A 26,546-nucleotide genomic window follows, 5' to 3' on the forward strand; every position below is an offset into this window, starting at 1 on the left:
CCTGGACCTTTGTAGCCTATCCCCCATCATGCCTTGGGACACGACTGTGGAGGCCACAGTATGCCGGGGTCCAGGGCACAGCCTTCCGAGTCAGAGAGCCTGGGTTCAAGTCCTGTCTCTGCTACTTACTAGCTGCGTGGTTTTGGGTAAGTAAGTGACTCCTCCTTCCTGAGTCTTAGTTTCCTTTTCTGCAAAAATGGGGAAGTGAACAGTACATTCCCCATAGTTGTTGGGCAGATTTCGTGAGATAGTGCTTATGAGGTGCCCTGGCACGGGGCCAGACACAGAAGTGATCATTCAGTGGTGGCTGTGTTTATTCTCACTATGGGAGGGTTAACTGTAGTGGGAAAGGTGGGGTGGGACAGTCCGTGCGTTTTGAGGTAGGGCCTGTATATGTGCTTGGGGTGGGGGGACGCGTGGCCATCACAGGAGTAGAGGAAGTTCAGGCAGAACTGAAGCACGGAGGCAGCAGACACCAGGGAAGTCGCTGGCATGCAGGGGCGAGGGGGGGGTGATGTCTACGAGGGGGTCCCAGGACAGTGCTGACTGGTGGATGCGCATGGCTGTATGCAGAGACTCAGGCTGCAGGGCAGGCAAGGGCTGAGCTCTGGCCAAGGGGCTGGCACTCGGGCACACCACGGCTTGGACTCGGTCACTTACTCCTCTGGCACTCCCCGGCATTTTGTTCAGACCTCTATTAACACTTAGCACAGTGAGACCCACTTCATGCTTTGATGCCTACGTGGGTCTCCCTGGATGAGGGGCCTGGTGGGAGTCAGTCTCTGAGACATTGTGTCTTGACCAGGTGAAGACATCAGAATCAACTAGAGAGCTTTAAAAAATATATACTGGGTTCTCGCTCCTAGAGATCCTCCTATAGTAGGTCTAGGGTAGGACATAAGTGTTGCTTTTAATTTTTTACTTGATTAAAAATAAGTAGTTCACTTTATTGGCATTTTAAAATGATAAGAGTAACATGGTGGTCGTGAAAATTCAAAACAGGTTTGTAACAAGTCAAGTCTGAACCCCACCTTCCCCAGCCCCAGCTGAAAGTGGGAACCACTGCTAGGTCAATGTCCGACCTTCCCATGTGATTTTGGGGTGAGCTTCCCACCGAGACCCACTGGGTCCTGGGCAGATGGTCAAGATGGGGACTTAGGCCCAGCATCTAAGCCAGAGACCTAGATCTCATAATTAGGTCTGCAGTTCCTTCTAGAGGAGACCTTTGTTTTGGGAAGGAGGCCAGTGCTGGCTGTTAGAGTTGGGGCAGCAGGTTACGATAGCCTGTTGGTAAATTAACTTGATGTTGACTTTCAGACTGCTGCTTTGATGCTTCTTAGACATTTCCTCTCTTAACCTGGGGTTCTCTTAGACCCTGAGGTAGGATTGAAGGCTGAAATGGGAATTGAATGGGCTTGGCTGAGAAGAGAGGAGGAATGGAGGTGAGAAACTAGGCCAGAAAATCCACACGGGTGCCAAACAGAGTAACGTGAATGACCCTGAAACACCCAATGACTTAGGGAAGGTCGGCCTCTCTCTCTCCTGCCCCCGTTGCATCGGGGCCTGGGCTACAGGAACATCTTGGTAAAAAGCTAGCTCTGGGGACGCCTGGGTGGCTCAGTCAGTTAAGAGTCTGCCTTCGGCTCAGGTCGTGATCCTGGAGTCCTGGGATCGAGCCCCGCATGGGGCTCCCTGCTCAGCGGGGGGTCTGCTTCTCCCTCTCCTTCTGCCCCTCCCCGTTCCTTCTCTCCTCTTTCTCTCACTTTCTCTCAAATAAATAAATAAAATCTTAAAAAAAAAAAAAAGCAAGTCCTTTCCTGCAGTCCGTTTCTAACTGGCTATTAGAAAACACTTTGTTCATTACCTTTTTCATTTCTCTAGGGCTTATCTTTCCAATTAGACAGTAAATTCCTTGCAAAGATGAGTAGCTGTGTCTAAGCATCCAGGCCCGCTCAGCAAACACTCAGCAGTTGCGGATGTACCAGAGAATGCAATATACACGCTGACCCACTTAGATCTAGGGAAGGGCTTTGAAAAAAATTTTTTAAAGATTTTCTCTTAGGGAAAAACTTGGTGACTTAGTTTTAAAAAGCATATTGAAGAAAGACAGAACATTTTCGAATTATTCCTAACTTTCAGAAAAACAAAACCAAGGAGCCACCCAAGACAACCATCTTTAACCTGATTTTTTCCTGGGCCTTCATGAATCTTATGAGGAAAAAAAAATCCACACTCTAATGAATTATCAGGGTATTAAATATAAGTAAATAATAACAATCAGCAGAAAAAGCAGGCGAAGTCTTAGGAAATTAGTTGCCAGGGAAGGAACTGATTGAACAAAGACCTTCTGGGCCATGATTTTTCTAAGTCTTTTGGCTGGTCACAGGGTTTTGAAAAGTAAGAAGGGCAAGAACTTTTTTTTTTTTTTAAGATTTTATTCTTAAGTAATCTCTACACAAAACGTGGGGCTCGAACTTACAACCCCAAGTTCAAGAGTAGTATGCTCTTCTGACTGAACCAGCCAGGCACCCCCAAGAAGGGCAAGAACTTCTAAAGCCAAATCGGGCCCTTCTTCCTCAGAGATTGGCACGCTGGAAGAGGTTATGGGTTCCCAGTTGCTGGGATGGAGGGGCAGTCCTTCTGGCTTTAAATTAGGAAGAGTTTCAGGGCAGACTCGTTCTACCAGGTCTGTATCTGCATCACCTGGCAAGACTTAAAGCATATTGATTCCCACACACCCAGAAATTCTGATTTAATTGATCTGGGGTGGGGTCAGAGCACTCATCTTTTTAAAGCCTTCAGGAAGTTATAGCCAGGGCTGAGAAGCAATGTATACAGGTGGTTCCCAGACTTGTCTCAACTTAAGAATCACCTGAGGATCATTTAAAAAATTCCAAAACCCATGTCCACACCCAAGACCAGCAAAATCTCTGGGGTTGGGACACAGGCAGCAGTAGCCTTTAAAGCTCCTCAGATGACTCCAGTTGCAGACAAGTTTGGGCACCACCATATATACATATATATATGAGAAAGAACAGATGATCTGTGATTGATAATTGTGGAAGGCAAGAAGGTCTCCTAATTATATCTAGATTATTCTTTTTCTTAAAATCTTGCTCTCATTTGGTATTAAGTCTTAATACAGTAATGAGCAATTTTTTAATAACTATTTGGGTAGGGTGTACCCTAATATAAGCTGATTTTTTATTTCCTATAAAGCATAGTTAGAAGGAATTCTGCAGTCTCTTGGACCTAGCTGGACAGGACTGGAGTAGGTTTGTAGGTTTGGAAGTCCTCACCAGGAACTATGTTCTCTGTGGGGGCAACACCCCCGTTCTTTGGTGTCCTTGGTACCCAGCTGGCTCTGTACTGTGCAAACCCCAAGCGGCCCCAATGTTACCGGGCCTTGCCCTGCTTCCCAGTGATAAATGGCCGAGGAGCTCTCCCATCTGCTGTGTCAGCACGGAGCAGCTCCAGGGACAGACAGGTCACGCGGTCTCAGGCTGGTGAGCGCTCACTGCCCCCCCCCCCCCAGGGCCCCCATGTTCAGACCCCACGCAGCCATCTGTAGTATTCGAGTACAACTGCCAGTGGGCCCCGGGTCTCTTCCAAACCCCAGACACCCCTGCACTCCGCGCAGCTCAGGCTGGAGGGAGACCCTCTTTCTCTCTCCTCGTGGTGTCCTAGGGGCCTTTTCAGGGACGGACCCAGGGGCTGAACCCGCCCCAGGCACCCGGGCCCCAAGCTGTGAGTCGACCCGGGCCACGGAGAGGAGAAGGCCCTTCTGGAGTGAATGACCAAACAAATGTTCTCATCTCTTTAGTTACTCAGATTGAGCTTTTCGACCCTTCACGTCTCCTTTATGAGGAAAGATGGAATGGCAGGGGGAGATCTGGAAAAGCTGAGCAGGGCAATGGGGCAATTCCACTAGACAGGACCGTTCTGACCCTACAAGAAGGTGACTTCACGGGCTGCAGCCTGAACAGTGTATCACAGAATACTGCTGTGGTCAATTGTACGTGATTTTAAAGAAATTCTCATCATGGCCTCTCGAGGTTGGAAGACATGCTCCTGGTCTTCTGTGCTTCCCACTTGCCCTCCGCCCGTCCACTCACCCTGTTGGCCTCCACGTGGTGCAGCCGGAAGGCCTCCCCCGTGCTCTCGTTCACCATGTCAAACTGGTGTCGGTAAGCCACACAGATGAAATTGTCACTCTCCTCGGTTGGCCCATCTATTAAAGTCATCACCGCGGGAGAGTCGGACAGACATATCTCCTGTGTCGTCGATGATGATGTGGGAGAAGGGGTCAGGACACGGCGCAGCCATTTTCATATCAACCCCCCACCCCCGCCCGCTCCCCCATCCAGTAGCGGGTTCCCTCCCCAGGCTCCTGCAGAGCCCTTTGCCGGCAGGAAAGGTGGGGACAGGGAAAGGGGGGCAGGGATTGTGCCAGACTCCCCCCTCCCACAACCGGTCCTCAAAACCCACACCCGGAGAAACCGATTCAACAGTATGATTCTCATTAGCCCTCACATAGTCTGGCCCTGTCCTGTGATTTGATAAGAATAGAACAGTTGCTAACCTTGTTGAGCATTTAACACAGTGCCAGGTACTGTTCTCACTGGATCCTCAAAACGACCTTATGAAGTAGGTAAGGCTATTATTCTATTTTACAGGTAAGGAGACTGAGGCTCAAAGGTCACATGATTTGCCTACATTCGCATAGTTTATACATGGTGCAGCCAAGATTGGAGCTCAGGAAATCTGATTTCGGAGCTGATATGCCACATAAATGCACATGCTCTACATAAGCAGTCATTAAGATTGCTAATTACTGTATTAAGAAGACTAACACCTAATTAGAGCAAGATTTTAACTTGTTTTAACATCACTGTGAGACGGCGGTTCTGTCCCCCTAAATTGACTGTTAGCAGAAATTGATATGCATAATTCAGGAGGCTTTAACTCTGGCAAAAATAACTGCTCAGCTCACCTACAGGCAAAGTCTGCCCTGGGAGCCAATGCTTGACACGGTTCACACCTAATGTACCGAAGTTTTTAAGAAGGTAAGAATTGGCAAGAGCAGGAAAGGGACCCTCAAGGAGGCTTCTCTCACAAGGTCCCACCCTGAGTGAATCTGCCAATCCTGCTGGCTCGGGCAGGCAGGACAGCTGCTTCCCCACTCTGCAGCCGCCAAAGCCATGGTTATCTGTTGCTAGCATCCTGCGTTAGCCTCAGCGGTCTCCTTCTTTCAGCTCGTGCCCCCGCCCCCACCACCACTGCCCGGGCCCCCATGCTGATCTCTGTCCAGGAGCCAGAAAGATCTTTGCAAAACCTCCCACTGGCTGATCCCCTCTCACTCAAGAGTCAAAACCAAAATCCTAGCAAAGGCCTTCAGGGGCTCTCCGACCTCCCTGACTTGTTCCCTGGGCTCCAGCCACCGTGGCTTCTTGACCGTGCCTTGAACAGGGCCTCGGGGCCTTAACTGGCTGCTCCTTCTGCCTGGAACCCCCTTTCCCCAGCTATCCTCCTCACCTACTCCCATTATTTCCCTTGGATCTCTGCTCAAAGGCAACCTTTTCAGAGAGGGCTTCTGGGACACCCTTTCTAGAACAGATCCCCCGTCCCCTCTCCTTGCCCTTTCCTCCCTCAGTCCGCGTTACTGTTATCCTCGGGACTCAGAATTAGTTCCTCCTTTACGTCTTCCCGCAACTAGGAAGCCATCTCCATGAGAAGGGAGGCTGCTCACGGCTGTATCCTTAGCGCCTAGAATGGCACCAGTAGATGTCCCCTGGCATGAATGAGCTGGATGGAGTAGGAAAAGCCCAAAACCTCAGTCCTCTGGGGAAACCAGGGCTGCAGGCGGGGGACCCCCCCCCCCCCCCCCGCTGGGTACTGACCTGCGAGACAACCCCAGTGCGTGACAGACCCTGGGTGGAATGAGAATCCGCCTCCTGACTCCTTGGCCAGGAGAGAAGGGATCTGAAGAGTGGACCTACCCGGATGTACTGGAATTCCTCCACAGGTGACTCCAACGGGGGAGACAGCAGGGGGATGCTGGCCACCCCGCCTGGCTTGTTGTGCTTCCTCGTGATCAGGAGTAGTTTGTTCCGGATGGCGACGACTATCCTCAGCTCTCTGCTGTGGTGAGTGTTAATGGCATACAGGTGGCAGCCTGGGGGAGAGAGAGAAATGACGCTGAACACATGACAGGAGCCTGGAAGCGCCCGGGCCTCGACAACGTGGCAACACCCAAAGACCCTGGACATTAAGCATAACCCAGGGGACTGCCTGAGAATGTTCCAGCCGCCAGGCAAACAGAGGTGTGAAATACAAGTTAGGTTGAGTTTCAGGAAAATTAAGGAAGTCGTATTCCCTGTATTCTAGTTTGTGGTCTTAGCTTCACACCCATGACACCACATGAATTAAAGTGACAGGTGAGCGGAGCTCCAGGAACCAGAAGCTAAAAGTCTCTCTTCACAGATACGCGAACAGAACTCAACTTACCTTCAAAGCTTGTCATGCCAGGCCTAGCCTTTCCTCTAGCCTTCCAAATGCTGGGTTGCCTCTTAGGGAAACAGTGATGCTGTCTTGGTGATGTTTCCGAGTAAAAACCAAACCAATAAAATCAAATTCCCAACGCATTTTTATTTCCAGTGAAATCTGAGCAGTCCGAGGGAAAAAAAGAATTGAACAGAAACCACCAAAATATGAAGCCTGCGGTCACCTTTTGTTTTCTCCAGCTTGTTATCCCTGCAGTCACACTTGCTCTTCACAGCCTGTTTGCCCTCGATGGCCTTGTGCACAGCACTGAGCCTGAAGACAAAGAGGCGGGCGTCTTTCCCTGGTGAGATAAAGAAGGCGCCGAAGGAGATGGGTGGGAAGAACGGAAGAGCAGATTGTGCAGGAAAGCCACTGCTACAGAACTAGGAGCTGAGGTGTTCTAGAACTGGGAAGAAACCCCACACTGCCTCTACCCCACAGTGCCCTGAAGGCTGTGCCCCCCACCCTTCTCCCTCACCGACCCCCCTCAGAGAACAAAGGGCCCCCCGGGGACCCTAAGCACTGGCCACCCGAAAGGCAGTAGCTGGTACGACCCATGTGGTCAGACCGCTGTGACCCTCGAGGTTGGCTGCAGAAGGCTACCTGCTTCCCCGACTCCCAGAGGACACCACCGGGAAAGGGAGTATCACCTTTGTCTGCTCTGAGGATCAGAAGGTCCAGAGTCTCGAGCACATGCATCTGCTTCACTGGCAGGGTTTTGTCAAACACGGGCACTGATGGAAGGTCATCTGGAAGAGGAGACATTGTTCCCAGAACTGAATCCAGCCTGCGCTTTCAAAACCTATAAAATGTGCCTATGAGTGGTCCTGGACCCCAGTTCCCCCTAGGCAAGGAACGTCAGCTTCTAGGGCATTGGTAAGGTCAAACACTGTTCTCTCAGCCCAGGGAGGACTGACATTCCTTCCTCTATATTGGAAGCAGAGCAGCGGGGCCTAGAAACTATATTCTTTTCTTCAGTATTCATCAAAGAAAATGCATCATCTCTCCAACCCAGTTTTTACTGGCGTTGTACCCAGACGACTGAACAGCAAGTTAAAAAAAAGAAAAAACAAGCTCAGTCATTTCTCAGAAGTATTTTCTTATTTTTATGTAGTGTTTGAAATTATATCACTTCTTAGATTATTTTGTATATCTCTCCAGAAAGCAAAATTAAAATTTCCTTTTATAGTTATTTATTTTTAAAGATTTTATTTATTTATTTGGCAGAGAGAGACACAGCCACAGAGGGAACACAAGCAGGGAGAGTGGGAGAGGGAGAAGCAGACCTCCTGCTGAGCAGGGAGACTGATGCAGAGCTCCATCCCAGGACCCTGGATCACGACCTGAGCCAAAGGCAGATGCTTAACGACCGAGCCACCCAGGTGCCGCTTCCTTTTGTATTTAAAACAAATAGAAACACACCCTATTACATGCCTATATCCATATCAACAAGAGTTTACCTATACATTTTCAGTATTTCTCCATAGTGGAATATGAAATCTCCTTTTTAGACACAAATAAGAGAGAAATGTTGATTAAGCGGCCCAAATAATGGGAAAAAACTCATTGTAACGGAATGTTCAGGAAGAGGTCAGATAAATGGATGATCGAAGACACTGCAATGATATGTAGGATTTGTTGTTAAGATTACTTATAGAGAACTTAAATTGCTAGCAAATACCTTGTTCCTGGAGGTCCCCAGGACAGAGAGGGCAAAAGAAATACTAAGGCTCTTTCATAAGCAAAGGGTCCGTTCTGAGCTTGATGTAGAATCAGCGCAAGGCAAAGAGGTCCTGGGATAGTGTAGACATATCTGGCTGGATAAGTGGCTTATTCTTTATTGGTGCTTTGTCTGACATTTCGGTCTTCAAGGGCTCTATTGTGAGTCTGGGTTTGTTTCTTTGGTTACAATTCAAGTGCATGGGGCCCTGAGGGTCTTGGCTCTTCTAGAAATCTGTCTGGTTGGGAGTTCATTCCTCCCTGGGTGGTGCCCCAGAGAGAGCAGAGCTTTTGTTGTCGGGAGGGGGTTCATAACTGCTTCACAGGGGACGGCTCTCCCGTTCCTTGCAGGTCTCTATGGGCTCTGGATTTGTCCGAGCACAGAGCCCGCTAAGCTTTTATTAGACAGAGGGCTCTGTTCTAACTGCCATACATTATCGCGCAAGTGTAAATTCTACGCTAGCTCGTCAAACCGCTCTCCTTCCTCCTCTACCCCAGGCCTCCATCAAAGTAACTGAGTCTCAGGCTTTGTGCTTCTGTCGGGGGCAGACTTGAATTTTCAAAACATGGGATGATTGCTCCAATACCCGTTGTCATACCTGACTAAATAACTATGGTTATTTCATTTTAAAAAATATTTATTTGAGAGAGAGAGACAGAGAATGCAAGTGGGAGGAGGGGCAGAGGGAGAGGGGAAGCAGACTCCATGCTGAGCAGGCAGCCTGACTCGGGGCTCAATCCCACCACCCTGAGATCATGACCCTGAGATCATGACCTGAGCCGGAACCAAGAGTTGGATACTTAACCGACTGAGCCATCCAGGCGCCCTGGTTACTTCATTTTGTGAACGGCAGCTAACATACACGGAGGGCATCCTGCATGTCAGGCTTCAGGGCTGAGCGCTTCACATGTTATTAACTGAAATGCCCCAATGACCCTCTTGGGTAGGAACTTCTAATACTCCCATTTAACAGAGGAGGATCTGAGGCTCAGAGGTGCTAATAACTTGTCCACGGTCACATCTTGAACATGTGGAACCCAGGTCCATGTGGGGACAAAGCCTGTACTCTTAGCCTAAAAGCAGCACTGCACCCCCATGGATGGATGGGGGCACTGCATGAAACAATACTGTAAGGAATTCATAAAGGACAGAAGCGCTTCATTTGACATTTAAGATAGAGGGATACTGTGTAGCAGCCCACCTGTGTACAGAATAAATTAGCATTTATTCTCCATCAAATCTTTCTCAGGTGGCTGAACAGGTAGCACAGGAAGGGGGAGGAAGCAAGGATCTGAGAAAGTGACATGTGACTTTAATGACTCTTTCGTAGCAATGTTTTCCTTCCTATAATCTCTTTATGAAGCAGTGATCTTTTAGAACTGGATTTCCTATGCAAACCCAAAACAAATGGTCATGGCATCTTTCATCAGCATTTAGTTTCCCTTCAAAGAAGCTTTTGCTACACTTAGAATACAAAGGACCTTGAGTTTTAATAATGACCTTGACAGAAGCAGACTCTCAAGGGGGTAGGTCTAATGAAATTAAGCAGATGCTAATGGGATAGAGTGGAACCAGGCCTGAAAGGAAATGGAGAGATTCACTCATGGAAACGATTCATAATGTGATTAAGTATCGACAAGAAAAAGGTAAACAAAGAAATAACAAGAGCATTCTGGATTCAAAGCACAATGAGGAATACAAAGAAAACCTTAGGGTTATTCTCTTCTTACAAAAGCAAATAGGGTAGCAGAGCTGCTTATCCAGGGAATGAAAACAATAATCTGAGAAATAAATCCAAGCCCGTGGGGGGTATATATGGCAACCATCTGTGTTAGACGACTTCCCTCAAGTTGGAAGAAAAGAAGTTTCCTGGCACATCACAGAAATCCTTATATTTAACACCTCTATTAAATTTTGGATCCATAAAGATGAAAATTTCAGCAGGGGACTTGGTAATCTTAGTTTGGATTTTACGATTAAAGAAAACAGAAGCAGCTCAAATAGAATTTTGTTGTTGTTTTTTAGACAAGCCTTACAAATAGCCATTATAAAGCATATTTTCTTGTTTCTAAAAAGAACAAACAGGTAGAATATAACTTCCTTTCGACCAAAACATTTCTCAAAATTATTTGCTCAGGACTATATTTTTGGAAACCTGTGTTAAGGTAAAGACAATAACATGGGTAGAGTTTAATTTATTTATTTTAAAGATTTTATTTATTTATTTGATAGAGAGCACAAGTAGGCAGAGCGGCAGGCAGAGGGAAAGGGAGAAGCAGGCAGCCCGATGTGGGGCTCCATCCCAGGACCCTGAGATCATGACCTGAGCTGAAACCAAGAGTTGGATGCTTAGCTGACTGAGCCACCCAGGTGCCCCGAGTTTAATTTGATTTTAATAAAATGCAGTTGGTTTAGTGGACAGAGTGCTGAATTAGCAATCACTTCTGTATTTCAGTTCCAGATGTGCCACTAACCAGCTGTGTGATCTTGGGCAAGACACATTGTTTCTTTCGTTTCTTCATCCATAAAAGGAAGAGACAAAGAGAGGAAGAGACCAGACTAAATGTCTAAAGTCTGGTTTTTTTTTTTAATAATTTTATTTGGTTGCACCTTTGGCAACATCTGTAGATTTTGTTCCCTTTTTGGCACGTTCACAGGGATATCATAAATATAGTAACTGTTGTTTACTAAGTTACTATTATGTGCCAGACACTGACCCAAGCACTTAGCATGGGTCTTCATAATTCCCACAACCCCTTCCTGGAGTTATGATCATTATTCCCAGTTTGTTTATTTTGTCTGTTTTCATTATTGTAGTTTTCAGCCGCTTAAAAAAATCCCCCCCGCTTCAGAGAAACCTGAAGCTCACAGAGGTTCAGTTTTCTTCATGATCACAAAGATGCTCTGTTTTATAATTTCTAAAATTAAATATTTAAATTCTCAGTTCATAAATTTTAGATTATCTCTCTTTTAGTAAATATATACATACATACATATATACATATATATACATATGACAGATGAAGTAACAGATGGAGTCAGAAATAAGTCCATTATAAAGCCTGGTCTGCCTTTCTTGTTTTCCCACACAAGGCACCTACTTCCACTTCCCAAGGGCCTGGAGCATAGCAGGCACTTAGGAAACACGCTGACCGGGTCAGAGGAGGGAGTGAAGGTCGTGGACAAGGATGGGAAGATGTTGCCGTTTTAGGCCATTATGTCACTCTCAGTGGTGGAGTTTAGGAATCCCATAAAACATCAGTATGGTAACTGAGACTGGGCAGCCTGCTTCTGTGCTGTGGAGGATGTGCCCTTGGAAGACACTGTCTCTATGCCTACAGCTCCCCCGGAAACCCCAGGAGATGACTTGCTACCAGTGTTTAGCCCCTTTAACATTCATCGGGAGTCTGGAAAAATCCAAAGGGGCCTCCTGCTGGAAGGGACCACACAGTCCTCGAGTCTAAATAAAATCCCCATCTGAAGTTGAACTTTCTCTATAGCATCCTTGCCAAAGGCATGTCCCACTGCTGGCTGATCTATGGTGACAGGGAACTGACCACCTCCCCAGGCACACTGATCGACCTGATTGTCAAAAAGTTTGATTTTATATTAAGTTGAAATCTGTCTTCCCGTCAAATCTTTCTGTTTCTGTATGCAACAAAACTGGGTTATCTAAGACTCTTATTATTTGTTTTGGACACCAAATACTTTTTTGAATCAGAAACCCTAAAAAAAGAGAGAGAGAGGGCATATCCCTGAGATAGGAGCTGTTGATTCAAGGTACAATGTTAGAATCATGATAAGTATTGGCCAAAAAGGAGATCTTTTTTGCAGGTCATTTGATGCTCACAGACTAATCAGATTTGGGGAAGGCATGAACCTGTCATGCATGACTCACCCTCTGGCTTGCTCGTTCAGAATATATTCCCTCTGCTTGTCCTGAAAAGAAGGGGTTAATTTTGTAAGGAGAGGAAACTTTGCTAACCTCACTGCTCATGACACATTTATCTACAGGGAGTTGACTGGCTGTCACGCATCTTAGAAGTCCTACAAGTTACACAAACAAAGACATTTGAACGAGCAGCTACTCACTAACCATCCACTAGCAAGACGCCAGCATCAGTGGAAACCAGCAGGGCCTGGCCCCAGGGATCCGCGCACACGGCTTCGTGAGGGAAATTACTGCAGAAACACTGCGGCTCCCAAGGCTGCAAGGCATCAAAAGCAGTGGAAAGTAAGTGCACCAGAAGGAATATCCCGTGGCCCCTCCGATGGAAACGTACAGTACACCGCCTGAGACCACAGCCCAGATACCCGCTGAACTCGGGGAGCTAAATGGGCCCTGCACTCTGTTACCTTTGTTTTTTTTTTCCTTATGTTTTTAAAAAATATTTTAAAGTAATCGCTACACCCAACATGGGGCCTGAACTCATGACCTCGAAGAGTCACACGCTCCACCGACTGAGCCAGCCAGGTGCCCTTCAGTTACCTTTCTTAAGAAGAAAAGTCTCTTTTCAAATACATATGCAGTAGGAAAAGAGGGAAGTCACATGTTTCTGGCACCATGACCTGTCTCCGTATGTAACAAACTTCCTTGGGAGCAACCAAATGGTAATGTCTTCTAAGCAAACGTTTTACCTTAATACCTGAAGTTGGACCAACCAATTGCTGCCTATGTTTTGAAAAATTTACACAAGCTCATCACTAAAGGAAGACCCACATAACTCTACAAAAATGTCAGATTTGTTGCTGAATCAGTAAAATTATTAAGTCATACACAATGCAAGAAGCTGATATTGCCTTAACATGAAAATGCTTATTGACCCACTTAAGTCTACAAAATCTTAAAAAATTAACGTTTGTGAGAATATGAAAGGTGCTGCCTGAAACCTGCTCATGCTCCCCGCATGATGTATTCATACCACATGAACTCTTCCCCTTCGTCTTATGCTTGGTTCTGGCATCAGAGTTAGCCCTCCCTTACGGCTGCCCCAGAGCTGTGTGGGGAAGCCCAGAGCCAGGAGGCTTGGCCTCAAAGGACAAATGTTTTTGGAGCTTCTCAGGGACAAGTCAAAGTTTCACATTTGCACTTTCACTCTCAATCGGATGTGCTCCCTGGGGGTGGTACAAGACCCTCCATATGTGCGCGCGCGCGTGCGTGCGTGCGTGTGTGTGCGTGCGCACTGGGTGAGTCCATGTCCGAGTACTGAAAGTAGAAGTGGTGGCAGTGAGGTTACCTTCCAGGGTGTCATTTGGGATAAGGATAAATACTGCTCTCTTAGAAAAGTATGCTGTCCCTTTGAGAAACTCACAAGCCTCAGAGGAAATCTTCTAATTACTAAGATGAGGCTCAGGCCATTCTGGAAAGATCACACAAAGAATGTGAAGACATTTTACAACCTAGAAAGGGCTATACAAGTGCAGGCCATTAATTGGAATGGCATTTCTCTAAGAAGATGTCTGGAAATTCTGACTTCGCGACTTATAGCAGGAAGACATGAAGAAGCAAAGCCACTATAAATGTCAACTGGGAGACAGACACAGACATCTGAGCATCAGGTAACACCAAGACATAAAAACCAACTCTTAATAACAAAATGTTCTCTGAGTAGAGAACACAAATTTAGACCACTTAGGCAGAAAGGGGTTCTTAACCCAGAAGATCTAAGGGTCCTAGAGGATCCATAGAGAGCTTAAGGAGGTGTGTGAAGCCCTGAAATTGTATTCAAAATGTTGTATACATGTGCCATCCGTACATTTTAATGGGCGTGTGTGTGTTTGTGGGGGGGGGGGGGTGTCCACTGCTTTCATGCGTTCTCAAAGGGGCCGGGGACTCCAGGTTGCCTGAGGACAACACGTAGGAAGTGTCAGTGATAGGAACTCACACCTGGTCCCACAGAGGCTCCACTCTGAGGACTGATGGCATTTGCCATTGCACTGGATTCCCTTCTGCCAAGTGAGGGCCTTGGTGGAGACTCTGCAGGGCAAAGATGTGGCCTAAGTGCAGGACTCACTCCTTGCTGGACCCTCTAAGAACATTAACACAGCACATGAACTGATGGATGCCTAGGAGGTTGACAAAGCCTCTTCTCTGGAAATAAAATACTCTTGGGAGCAGCATGTGGGACTCTGGCCTCTGCGGAACCAGCTGCACAGAAGTCCGTGAGGGCCTCTAGGCCAGTGTTTCTCCAAGGCAGACCTGTGGCTCACTGGTAGGTTCTGAACAGATAGAAAAAATGAAAGTTCTTTCTTTGCTCTTCACCAGTGAACAAGTTACATTTCCACAGACTTTCATTTTTATGTGTGCCTAAGAACTTCCTATCAAGAAGGTTACTCAATCCTGCTGGAATTTGGTATTTATAGAGCTCTTGGCAACACTGAAAATTCTACCATTCACACCAACGAGCCGATAGTGGGAATTTACGTAACCTTTGGAAAAGATGCTTTGCCATCAGTCTGGTCTGAAATTGGTTGTGGTTTTCTAACATCAGTTGTATTTTGACCTCATCATTTCCCTGAAACCAGACTTTAAAGTGTATAGGTTCTCTAAGTCAGATACAAAGCATTTATACCTTTATCACTAAAGTAAATGCATTCGTAATTCTTTTGCTTTTATAATGGACACTTCTCTAGTGATGCACTGTCTGTGGATTTGTTCCATTTAACTAACTTTTACATATATAGAACACAGACATAACTAGGGACATGGAGATTTGCTTTACAAAATCATGCAAACAGTAAGTTCCTATGCAACCAGTTTATTGTTTGCTCTTCTCTTACTGATTAATAGCTAGTTTTTTCCCCAAGGGAAGTGGAAATGAGAAGTAGATACACAGGCCACAAAATTTCTGGGTGACTGAATGACCTATAGATTAAGCAGTGGTTTCTTAACTGTGGTCCTCTGACCAACAGCATCAGCATCACCTGGGAACTCATTAGAGATGCAGACTCTCAGGACTCATCCCAGACTTACTGAATCAGAAATTCAAAAGGGGGTGATGGTAGTACACACCAAAACTTGAGAAACACAGCCCTAGAGCTTTGTGGAGCGTGTCCAGGCACCCCATGAGAACTTGTTAGAAATGCACAGTCTTGACTCCTTCCCAGAGCTGTAGGATCAGAACACGCATTTCGTCAAGACGTACAGGCGATCTGTATGCACACAAGGCTTGAGGAGCACTGCTCAGCCCCGTCTGCCTGACCACGCCTGCTCCAGCAGCTCTGCTCCCCTTAAGCATGCAAAGGCACACACACGTTATGGAAATTGGGGGCTCTCCCTAAATGCTACTCAACTTTATCTGGGGCTTTCCCTGGGGACTCTGCAACAGACAAGCTCATCTCCCTCCTGTCCCACAAATCTCTGTCAAAGAATTGCAAAAACTTCACTGATGACAAAGGACATTCATAGGTGAACTTGAGAGTATCATGGACTCACCTCTTTTTTACAGATCCCTGAAGCCACCAAGCTTGACGGAGCATCCCCTCTCACAATGGATTTCAGTTTTAGTGCCTTACAGAACAGAGATCTCTTTTACAGTTAGTTATCAGGCAGTAAAAGAAGAGCAGGCTCAATAATTGCGATTTGACAAGAAGTTCTTAAAACAGGAGTAATTTTAGACTAAAGTTCCAGGTTCCCACACTGCCCTCTCCCACTGAAGCCAAGGAATGCAGCCTACTGACAATGTTCCAGCCCAAACGACCCCATCCTGTCATTTCAACTCATCAGTATCTCAGTGCAGTGACTCCAACACTGCGAGACTGAAAACATTCCCAGGTCCCTCCTCAGACTTGATGAATCAGAATCTCGGGAAGCACAGTCAGGTGCCTTTGAACAAGGACCTACGTCGGAGAGCCCCTGTCACAGTGCACCTGCGTGGGGCTAAGTTAGTTGTGCCCCTAAGCTTTCCTGGGTCACCCTGCTTGGTTCTCTCCTTTGGGCCAGAAACTTAGCCGCAGTTGGCAGCTCTCCTCCTCCTCCGTGTTGTGACAAGGGATCAAGGCAGAAAGCTGTGTCACCTCCCAGAACTGAGACATATGAACGTCACATGGGAGTGAGGCAAAGCGGGAGTGATTTCCTCCAAAATCTGGAATAAGATGCTAAGTGGGAGCCGCCTAATGCTGAGGATTGCTTCCAAGCAGCAGAGTGGGAACTCAGGTCCCCGAGGATGCCACCCCTCTGTGCTTACTCCTGCCATGGGAGTTCATGGTGCTTTTCCCATGTGGGCTCCTCGCTCTTCAGAAAATCCCCAGGAGGGAGGCAAATGGTACGTGCTCCCTTGACAAGAGGGAGACCCGCCTGGGCCTTGCGGCCTCCTGCTTCGAGGCAGCGGCACTCCGCTTTGGCAGAAGGCTTTGCTCCCACTCCCACCCGCAGAGAACCCCACCTACGTACGTGGTTATCAAAAATCTCACTCGTGGTTTCCACAGTAATCCTACAGAGCTCCCACAGGAGGAGTACACAGACAGGAAATTCTTTGCAGGCAGGCCATCTGGTGTGGATGGGGCTCACAACTGCACATCTTGCCAAAGAGGTTTCAGAATAAAACCCACCTGCCCTATTCTAACAAATTCTGCCTGGCGGGCCTCTTCTTTCTTCCGTGCGGACTTGGGTGACTCTGGTAAGACGTCACTAAAAGATCGTCTATTGAGCATGTTCTAGAAAAGAAAAACAAGTTACAAATTCCAAAAATCGTTGTCAAGTCTCATCCCCTAGCTTCTCCTAACGCAAATGACCTATCTGTCCAAATACTATTTCCACTTTCTGTACCCATTCGCTCCATAAGCATTCGTGGAGTGTCACTCATGGGCCAGGGTCTGCGCTAGATGCTGGGGGTAGAAGGCCAACAGGCGGAGAGCCAGTGCTGCGTCTTGACTGAGAGCACAGGCTTTTGAAATCAAGCACACCAGCAGCTCTGGGACTTACTAGCTTCCAATAGTTGATGGAGCCACCACCTTGCACAGCTCCAGGGATGCTGTTTGCATGGAGCGTTCCCCCTGCCTGCCCACTGGAACAAGGCGTACGGCATTCTATGTGAATGGTACCCCTGGAGCTGTGTGACTCCGTGGCCCCCGTGGTAACGTTGGGCAAATGAGCTAATTTCAGAGTTGCGGCATCTTTGCATGGCTAATACTTGTCTCTCAGGCATGTGATGAAGACTACATGAGGAGGTGCTCGCAAGGGCCTGGGCACAGTGCTTGGGCACACACTCAGTAAATGACAGCTCTCTTCTAGGGTGTAGTCAGAAAATGGGCACACTCCTCAGTCAGCAGGTACTGACTGCGCACCTGCTAATCTGGCAGGTGGGGGGTGTGATACACAGTCCCTGTCCTTGTGGAGCACAGTATAATGGCAGAGACAGACTGAGGCACGGATTACAAGATTGGCACATGGGAGAATGTCTATGAAGGGGATGTACATACGGTATCTGAGAGCATCTAACAGGGGGACTTGGCTTCATTGCGGGGCTGGGGAAGGCCTGCCTCAGACATCCATGCTTCAGCTAAGACCTGAGGGGCACTGTGTTCCTCATCTCGGCACACTCTCTGCACCCCTCCCTGACTTTAGGGGAAAAAAGGGAATGGACTGATTAGCGATTATGGCTTGCTCTTTAGAGCCCTGGGGTTAGTCTGGCCTAATCCCTGGGATCAGTTAGGGTGTACTGGTCAGCTGGAAGTCAAGGGGTACCCTATAAAATGGTGGTGGTCACTGTGCCCAAGGGAAAGGACCATATGAGCACCAGCTCATTATGACAGTTTCATCTCCGCACGTAAGCACCTGAAACCCAACACCCCATTTATTTATAAGCATCACTGGCAGGGCATTTTGCAGGAGTTTACGAATGCAAGGAGTCAAGGGGAATCTCCCTACTTATTCTGTGTTTCCCTGTGAAAGGCAGGAAATGCTTCTGAACAGCAATGCTTTCACTCTGCATTAATGAGCCCATGGCATCTGGTGATCTCACACTGAGTCTGGAGGCCTCCAAGGAGCCCGGGTGCCCTTCAAGGCACTGAGGTGGTGCTGGGTCTCATCAGTGTGGAGATACCTTCAGCCTAGGAAGTGTCTGGCACAAAGCAAATCTGCAGTAAATGGAAATGCTTGTTTCAGGTGCCTGAAAATGGGGCTAGCCAGTATATCTCCAGAAATCCTTAAAAAGCTCCCAGGCTGTCTCCAAAATCCCCACTCTTGCCTGTCCATCTGCTCTATGGCACTGGTAATGTTGAGTAGTACCACCAAGGACAGCCACCCCAAAAAAGCACTCTCCGATGCTCCAGGGATTGGTGACTGACACTCATACCCCTCAGCCTGCCCCTCCATTTCCACGGGCCTGTGATTTCTGAAAATCACTTTCCTGCACGTGGACATTCAACACTCTCTCATGGCAACAATGAAAGAATGAATGTCAGCCCTGTGGCCACAGCCTGGTATTAACAGCAGAGATCGAGGCGACTCCTATGCTCTTCTAACCAGGACTCATAGCTAGGACTCACACCCATGAGAAGGAAAGAATACCACGGACCCAGGGTTACCTTATGCAAATCTGGCATCAAATCCTGGTATAATGAGCGAATCAACATATCCAGAGTACGTCGACGTTTCTGGGCAAATGTTGGGGTTTCCAAAGTGGCTTTTTCACCATTGATTACTAAAATAAATCAAGTCATAAAGGGAGTTACAAAAATTAACATGCTATTGGAGAATGTCCTTCTCAAGGAAACTCCTCACAGTGAACACCACCCACTTCCCTAATACTGGTATTACCACTGGCATGACCCTTCCTTCACGGAAGAATGCTTAAAAACTCTAAATTTCTCTATACAAACCCATAGTCCATAGGTATGTGTGTCTTACCTTTCCTGTCGGACTGTAAACTTCCTGAGCAGAGCATATATCTAATTACTCGAAGACCCAGTAACACACCGTATCTGCCCCCATCCACCATTCCTTCCTCCCACCCATCCATCCATCCACCCATCCATCCACCCATCCATCCATCCATCCATCCACCCATCCATCCATCCATCCACCCATCCGCCCACCTACCCAACCATCTAAACACACCCCTCCAACACATGGGCCAAACCACCAGGATGCCATTCAACAGGACTAAATATATATTTGCTATATTTTGTTAAGAAAAATACCAATTGCCTAACAGAGTACTAGGATTCTTACCCTAATAGAAGTTTCTCCTGGAAAAAACAGCTGGTGGTTAGTGGACTACAGACACAAAGAGTCAATGAAGTGGAATGTCCAGTTCCACATTACAGCACAGAACAGAAACTGTGCAATAGGGGGTTTGGAGCTTGAAGTCAAGGCAGTTACGGGTTTGAATCCTAGCTGTGCTGCCACATTCTCAAGTAAATTATTTAGCTTCTTGGGGCCTCATTTTTCACCCTGTAAAACGGATATAACCGTATTTCCTTATAGGGTCATTGTAAGAATTTAAATGATATAGTACATATAAAGAGTTGGCACCATACTAGGCATATCAAACTGAATAAATATGAACTGTTATTTTTCTCATAGGAAGGGCCAAAGGAAGGACAGTGTTCACAGACTGAAAAATGAATTTCTTGGGCTCAGGCATTTCTTAGATAGAATCTGAGTGCTGGGGGCAAGCTGGGCTTGTTTGTGGAAAGACATCTCTTAAGGAATTTAAACTGCATGCATTTAAGGCATGCCTACTATTTTCTCTAATTCTGTCTTTGGGAATTTTTTGTTTGAGGATATGTTCTCCTTAGTACCCCAGGAAAAAAAAAAAAAACATTTAAAATGATCTATTTCAGCCAAATAAGGGAAAAAGGTCAAAAACTTCGTTGAAATGCCATTTCCTGTTATCTTGGAGTTTCCTGCCTGGCCTTCTTCCTCCCTCCTGCTGCATCCACTTTGAATTCAAAGAGATTTCGGATCCCTTGGCTTCTACCTTTTTTCTCAGTCCATCAACCCCTCGTGGTCCAGCCTGGCTCCATGCTTCATCTCTTCAACACCCCTCTTCACAGCCCATAGCCTTGGTTCTTCCACCATATTGACCGCGCAGGTTTTCAACTGTAGATCAAGCCTTTGCTTCATTCCACCCAAGCGTCCAAGGGGGCTGCTCAAAGTCACTCTGTTGATTGGCTCCATTTAAATCAGCAGATACACTCATAAGCTGGGTTCCTTGGTTGCTGAATCATCTATAACCGTGATTCAAGGGCTCCACGCCTGCAGCGGGCCCTTCCCTGCTACAGGCACTACTGCGAAGACTGCTTACTTCCTGACCCCCGCTTCCAAGACCCTCGCCATTTCTAGCTGCTAAACCCACTCTCTGTTGCTGACTCTTTGTTTCAGGTCTGTTTCTTGCTCTCCACCTGATCCTCTGGACTTGAAACACATGGAGCCCCATATTAAGATGCAGGCAATTTCACATACAATTTCAGATCTCTGTCTTGTTTGGAAAACCTGGACTATCTGGCAGCCCTGGGCGCATGCTCCTGAATGGGGTTTGCAAACTGTACTTGTAGCTATAATAACCAAGGGCTATTCTGGGGAGGGATGTAGCCGAGCTCTTGTGGTTCAGAAGATGGGAGGGGGGCACAGGGTCAGGTATTTGGGTATTATCGGTGGAGCTAAAATGTATACTCTCCAGCTAGCGAAGCCTGGATGGTCAGGTTCTGCACTATCATATCCATATTCTCTCTGTCGGTCTGTCTTCTCCCTCCCCACCCCCACCGCCACTAACAACTCCCCTTTCCCTAAGTACATACCCACATAACCACCCTTTGTCCCACCTGCTTCCCACTCTGACAAAGACACAGATACATATGTAGCCAGAGATTCAGAAATGGCTATAGCAGAACCCTGGACAGCAAGGCAAATTTGAGGCCCCCCTGTATCAAAAGCAGGTGAGTGTAGATAAACTTCAAGGCAGGTGGGCAGCATGGTGGATATAGATTGGGACACAGGAGAAGATCTGCATAACACTACCAGAAAACTAAATGTTTCACATGAAGAATTAAGAGAACATGGAATGGGATCAACACTTAAACAATGAGATTTTTCTTATATGGCATCCTCGGAGAATCTGAAGAAATGCATTCTGATGTAGAACAGTTTGCAAAAAATTTCAAAATAGAAACTTACATTTCACTAGCAAAAAGTCCCTGAATTCCTGGTGGTCTGTAAACACCGGTGGGGATGGCAAGGGGGGGCCAAAGAGTGGTACGCTTTCTTCTGAAAATATTTTCAGCCTATGTAGGGAACATTTCAGAATTATTTGGTTTTTCTCTAAAGATCAGCAATATTCAGACCTTACATTTGTTCAGTTGCCTATGTGATACGTCAAGAATATTCACTCCATAGGCGGAGTGCTGTCTCCGGGCTGCCAGAGGCTCAGCCACTGTACAGCTCTCCCATGAGCTTTAGGGTAGAGGCCAGGTCTTCCTGCATTCTTCATGGTCCAACCTACCAAGCTGTGGGCAAGGTCGGGAACACTGGGAATAATAGCAAAGGCCACCATTGAGCACCCCGTGCATACCAGGCAGCGTACTTGGTATTTTAAGACATAGCATCCACCGATTCTCATCAACCTGCCAAGGTAGTAGCATTACCTTTATTCTGTCCTACAGATGAGGCCTGCGACTCTGAGAAGATAAATGCTTCTTTCAAAACCACGAAGTTAATAAGTGACAGAGCTCCGATTCCAACCCAAATCTATTTGGCTTAAAGGTCATGCTCTTTTCACAACATCACGATACCCTTTTAATTTTTGAGAACAGAAGAATACATGGGCCAGGACGTGGCCTAGGAAACGGGGTCTGGTGAAGATCAAATGTAGCACATGTGTGCCCATTTTAGAGTAGAATAAAATTCCAAACTGACCCTGACCCTTGGGCCTACTGCACAGGGAGGGCAACACTATATGGAACAAGCTTTTCCCAAAGAGATGATGGCCTTGAAGAAGTTCTATTGGTGAGGACACTTGCGTTAAATCAATCAACCAACACTTGTATTGGGAGCCATCAAATGAATGCCAAATTAATAAGTAAACGTGAGAATTAGAACAAGCAAACCGAGAGAACGTCATCACCTACCTGTAATTGTCATTCTGTTGATCATACCTCACTAAGGCAAAAATATCTGTGGTGATGGTTAAGGAAATTAATTAACAACCCAAAGCTCATGTCAATGGCTTGGGCCTTGAAATCCCTTGTGTAGAATCATCCTGGACCTGCACTTTTGTGTTCAGGGCATCTGTCACCCTTAGGTTGAAATGGAGCCTTGACTTCTTTAAAAGAGACAGTGCAAGAAGACATAAGTTCAACCTCTGTGTGCTCATCCTTTGGGGAAGGAGCTTAGTCTCTCAATCTGTCAGAAAAGCAATATAAATACAGCTATTATGCAGCTAAGCAGGCAACAAAGCAAAAAGAGCAATCCCTTTGCTTGGAAATATAAAACATCCCAATATGAAATGAGACATACATTTCCTCTCACCCATTTGAAAATAAAAGCAATTTAAATGTTTCTACCACACACCTTCCCTCTCCTTCTGGCTTTGATAGACAAAACAAACCAAAACAAACCAATGCAGTTGGTGGCAGCGTCTCAGCAGAATCTACTTCTCTTGTGTCAGGTGTGCGGAGTCTAAAATGGTACCATTCCTTGTCCAGCTTTCTTTCTCCTATTCTGCCTCCTCCCCTGCCAGGTCCCACCCTCGGCTTTCCTCTGCTAGGGCTAAAAGGCTATCAGTCCTTCAATCGTTTCCATTCCTGGACTCGGAGGAAAGAATCTGCATTAACTCTTTGCCTGTCCCTTTCCAGAAACAAAGGCAAGCCCCAAATCTAAAAGTAACAACTAAAGGAAATTCTAAAAATGATGACTATCTCTCGGTCACTTAAAGAGCCACCTCCCTTGCCCCCTGCACGGTGCTTGGAGAAATCTTCTATTTCACAGGAAGAACTGCTGCAGGAAAGGGGAAATAGTAGCCCTAAATTCCAGTGAATGGAGCAAGATATCACTTGATGAGCAGGGATGGGAGCAAAAACCATTATTATTGAAGTGTAGGTGCATATATGTTTTCTTCCCTGCTCTTGTGGAAGAAATTTGGCTATTTCCCACTTTTAAAAACTTACAAGCTGTATTGTTAGGTTACAATGAACAAGTCAAAGCATGCAGAGCAATCTACTTCTGGATGTGACAGGTCACAATGGTCCTGTCTCCCAACATTTTTACTGGAGTCTCCAGGGAACATGAATAGTTAGACCAGAATTTATTCTGAAAATGCCTATTAGCTGCCTTTTATTTACTATGTACAACCTGTGGAGGCACCAGCTTTGGGTCTCACTGTTATGGCCCATGACCCAAAGCCATGATGGTGTCTGTTGGGTTGGCCAAGCTCATGTCCTGTGCCTATCTGCCTGAGCTGAGCTTGAACATTACAGAGAATTTCAGCAGAACTCTGAGCTAAGCAGGGATTTGAGGAAGCAGAGGGAAAAGCGAATGAAAATATGATTAATTCCATCATTTCTTAAATTTCAAGAGGTGGTAACGCAGTAGCCATCTCCAGGGTTTAGAATCAACAAAGAAACATTATTTTGACTTTTTATTTTAACTTGCAAATTTTTATTTAACTAAATTTAACTGAACTCTAATAAGTTCAATTCAAATTTTTATTTAAAGCAGATTTCTTAGAGGGTTCACTACCTATGATTCTAGTTCTGTTACTACTGATGGATGGTAGGGAGTTTCCCTTACTTCAAAGACTACCCAAGGAAAGGAAAGATATTCTAGAAGCCAAGAATTCTCTGAGAATGAATCCATCCATCATTCCAATGGATGAAGAAAGATGAGGGCAGAATAACCCCAAGGGAAAAATCCAGAATAGTGGCTCTAAAAATCTAGCGATGCACAACAACTACAACAAGCAAGTCAACTGTCAGGCTAGTGTTGAGGGTCATTTTAGTCCCGTGAGGCCAACAGTTCACTAAACTCATTCACAAAGGTCCAGGATACGTGTAAAGTGGGAGCGGATCATGGAAGGCTTAAAGGCAGGAGAAGGCTCCTCTCCCTCCTGGAACACAATGGTGACGATGTCATTTCCAATGTGGCGCTTCCTCTCCACCTGGATGTAAGCATAAGTAACATCACCAAGGAGGTCATTCACACATGGCAGATTCACAGGGTTAAAAACACTAAAGCAATACGGTAAACCGCAATGATCACAGAGCCCTACATTTCCTCTATCTTTGACTTCTTGCCTCCTGTGTTTTACCAGCCCCGCAACCTGGCTCTCCTATCCATCTCCTCTGCTCCCTGCCCAATGCAGATCTGCATTTCCTCTTGTCTCCCCTTCTGTGGCAGCCTCCTAACTAGGCTCCTTGCCTCCATTCTCTCCCATTTTGCTGCTGCGTGTCTACCTTCACTCCTACATCATCTTCCTAGCCTGGCATTCAAGGCCCCCAGACAAGAGGCATTACATCAGAATTCCCTGGGGATGGGGCTCACATATGAATATGTTTATAAATGCCTTAGTTGGTTCTGAAAGATGTACTTGGTGAGGACAATGGGCTTACCTAATCTGACCTCAGCTGACCTTTCAAAAATGATCTCCTAGATCTGTGGTCAGCAAATTTTTTTCCCCAAAGGGCCAGATGGTACATAGTTTCAGTTTTACAGATCATATTGTTGGTTTCCAACCATGAGCTCTGCTGTCACAGTACAGAAGCAGCTACAGGTGATACATAAATGGGGAGGCGTGGCTGTGTTCCAATAACACTTTATTTAACACAACAGGCAGTACGTGAGATTTAGCCCATGCTCCGTGGTTTGCCAACCCCTGTCCTAGACCTTAGCTTAATCAGCCAAACAGAATGATTCACTGTCCATGGATCACCGGTGTGTCCCCTCTTCTACACTGTAAGCTCCTGGAGAACAGGATCCCTGTCTGATTCACATTAGATATCATTCCCTTTTTGCAAATACAGAAATGAAAGTTTAGAGATGTTCTAATAATTTGAATTCAATTTAACTCAGAAAGTCATTATTTTTGGCAATGATTTCTTGGCCATGACAACAAAAGCACACCCCGCAAAAGGAAAAATGAGATAAACTGGACTACTTCAAGACTGAAAGCTTTTGTGCATTAAAGGATATTACTAACAAGAATGGGAGAAAATATTTGCAAACTACATATCTGATAAGGGGTTATATCCAGAATATATAAAGAAATGCTGCAACTCAACAATAACAAGTCAAATAACTTGATTAAAAAATGAGCACAGGAGTTGAATCAACATTTCTCCAAAGACGATGTGATAAACACATAAAAAGATGCTCCATACTGCTGATCAAAACCGCAGTGAGCTCCCATTTCACATCCATTAGGAGAGCTATTCCAAAATAAAACAAAACCAAAGAAAATACAAAAAGCCAGGTAATAACAAGTGCTCTCGAGGATGTGGGGAAAGTGGAACTCTCACGCGCTGCTGGTGGGAATACAGAATGGGGTGGCTTCTGGGGAGAATGGTATGCTGACTCCCCAAACATTTAAACACAGGATTATCACATGACCCAGCAATGCCTCTGAGATAAGAAAAGCTGCAGGAGAGTCAGAGTTCAGTTTTGGACCTGTTAGGTTTGAGGTGTCTAGCCCAGGGGGGTGTCGAGAAGAAGGCTGCACACCTGAGTCTGGACTTCTGGAGGGAGGTCTGGCTGGACATGTAAATTTGGGTGTCGCTGGTGTATAAAAGCTCTTTAAAGCCCTGAGATTGGGGGAGATCACTGATAATTGAGGGAGTGAATGAAAGTAGTAGGAGGAGACAAGAGGGCCAAGAACTGTGCCCTGGGCCAGGCAAAGCTCCCCATGCGCCCAAGATCACAGAGCTAGTTCTGGCAGGGTTAGGACTGGGCTCGGATGGGTGGCTCCCAGAGATCTGTGCTTTCATCAGGTACTAAATGCTGCCCTCAGGGCCTGAGGCTGAGCGACCAGGCAATGTGAGTGGTGGGGGACATCATGGCGTGTTAGGAGGAAGGTGAGGTCCCAGAGAGGCAAATATCAACACCCTCCCCCCCATTAAGGCTTGGTTCAGCCACAGAGAAGAGAGGTGGACATCACGAGAATACCAGAGCCTACAAATTGTGAGAATTGGCTTCTTTATGTCAGATCTGGGATACGGCTTAGACCATTCCACTCGTGTTCTTGATGTTAGGAGGTCAATAAGCACCGGGATGTTTGAGCCAGGCTGGCCTCTGTCTTTTTGTCTGTTACGCTGAGCCCCCGAGGTACAGAGAGAGGCTCATGGTCAGGGG

At 46.5% G+C, this 26,546-nt stretch overlaps 1 protein-coding gene across 5 annotated transcripts in view; it reads right to left on the reverse strand.

Annotated features, from left to right (window-relative positions):
* The window catches only part of GARNL3 (GTPase activating Rap/RanGAP domain like 3), a 141,852-nt gene that overhangs the window by 17,207 nt on the left and 98,099 nt on the right, over positions 1–26,546 (reverse strand). For all 5 annotated transcript variants that reach the window (XM_027614301.2, XM_035723671.1, XM_027614300.2 and 2 more), the window contains 11 exons: positions 24,252–24,360; positions 22,334–22,379; positions 21,384–21,490; positions 18,791–18,906; positions 16,814–16,918; positions 15,699–15,773; positions 12,360–12,471; positions 7,194–7,292; positions 6,728–6,844; positions 6,000–6,175; positions 4,116–4,274 (listed from right to left, as the gene is read on the reverse strand). In XM_027614301.2, coding sequence (XP_027470102.1) covers positions 4,116–4,274; positions 6,000–6,175; positions 6,728–6,844; positions 7,194–7,292; positions 12,360–12,471; positions 15,699–15,773; positions 16,814–16,918; positions 18,791–18,906; positions 21,384–21,490; positions 22,334–22,379; positions 24,252–24,360 — 1,221 coding nt within the window. The remainder of the gene's footprint in view (positions 1–4,115; positions 4,275–5,999; positions 6,176–6,727; positions 6,845–7,193; positions 7,293–12,359; positions 12,472–15,698; positions 15,774–16,813; positions 16,919–18,790; positions 18,907–21,383; positions 21,491–22,333; positions 22,380–24,251; positions 24,361–26,546) is intronic.

Source organism: Zalophus californianus, chromosome 13 (assembly GCF_009762305.2).
Source record: "Zalophus californianus isolate mZalCal1 chromosome 13, mZalCal1.pri.v2, whole genome shotgun sequence".
Taxonomy (NCBI): domain Eukaryota; kingdom Metazoa; phylum Chordata; class Mammalia; order Carnivora; family Otariidae; genus Zalophus; species Zalophus californianus.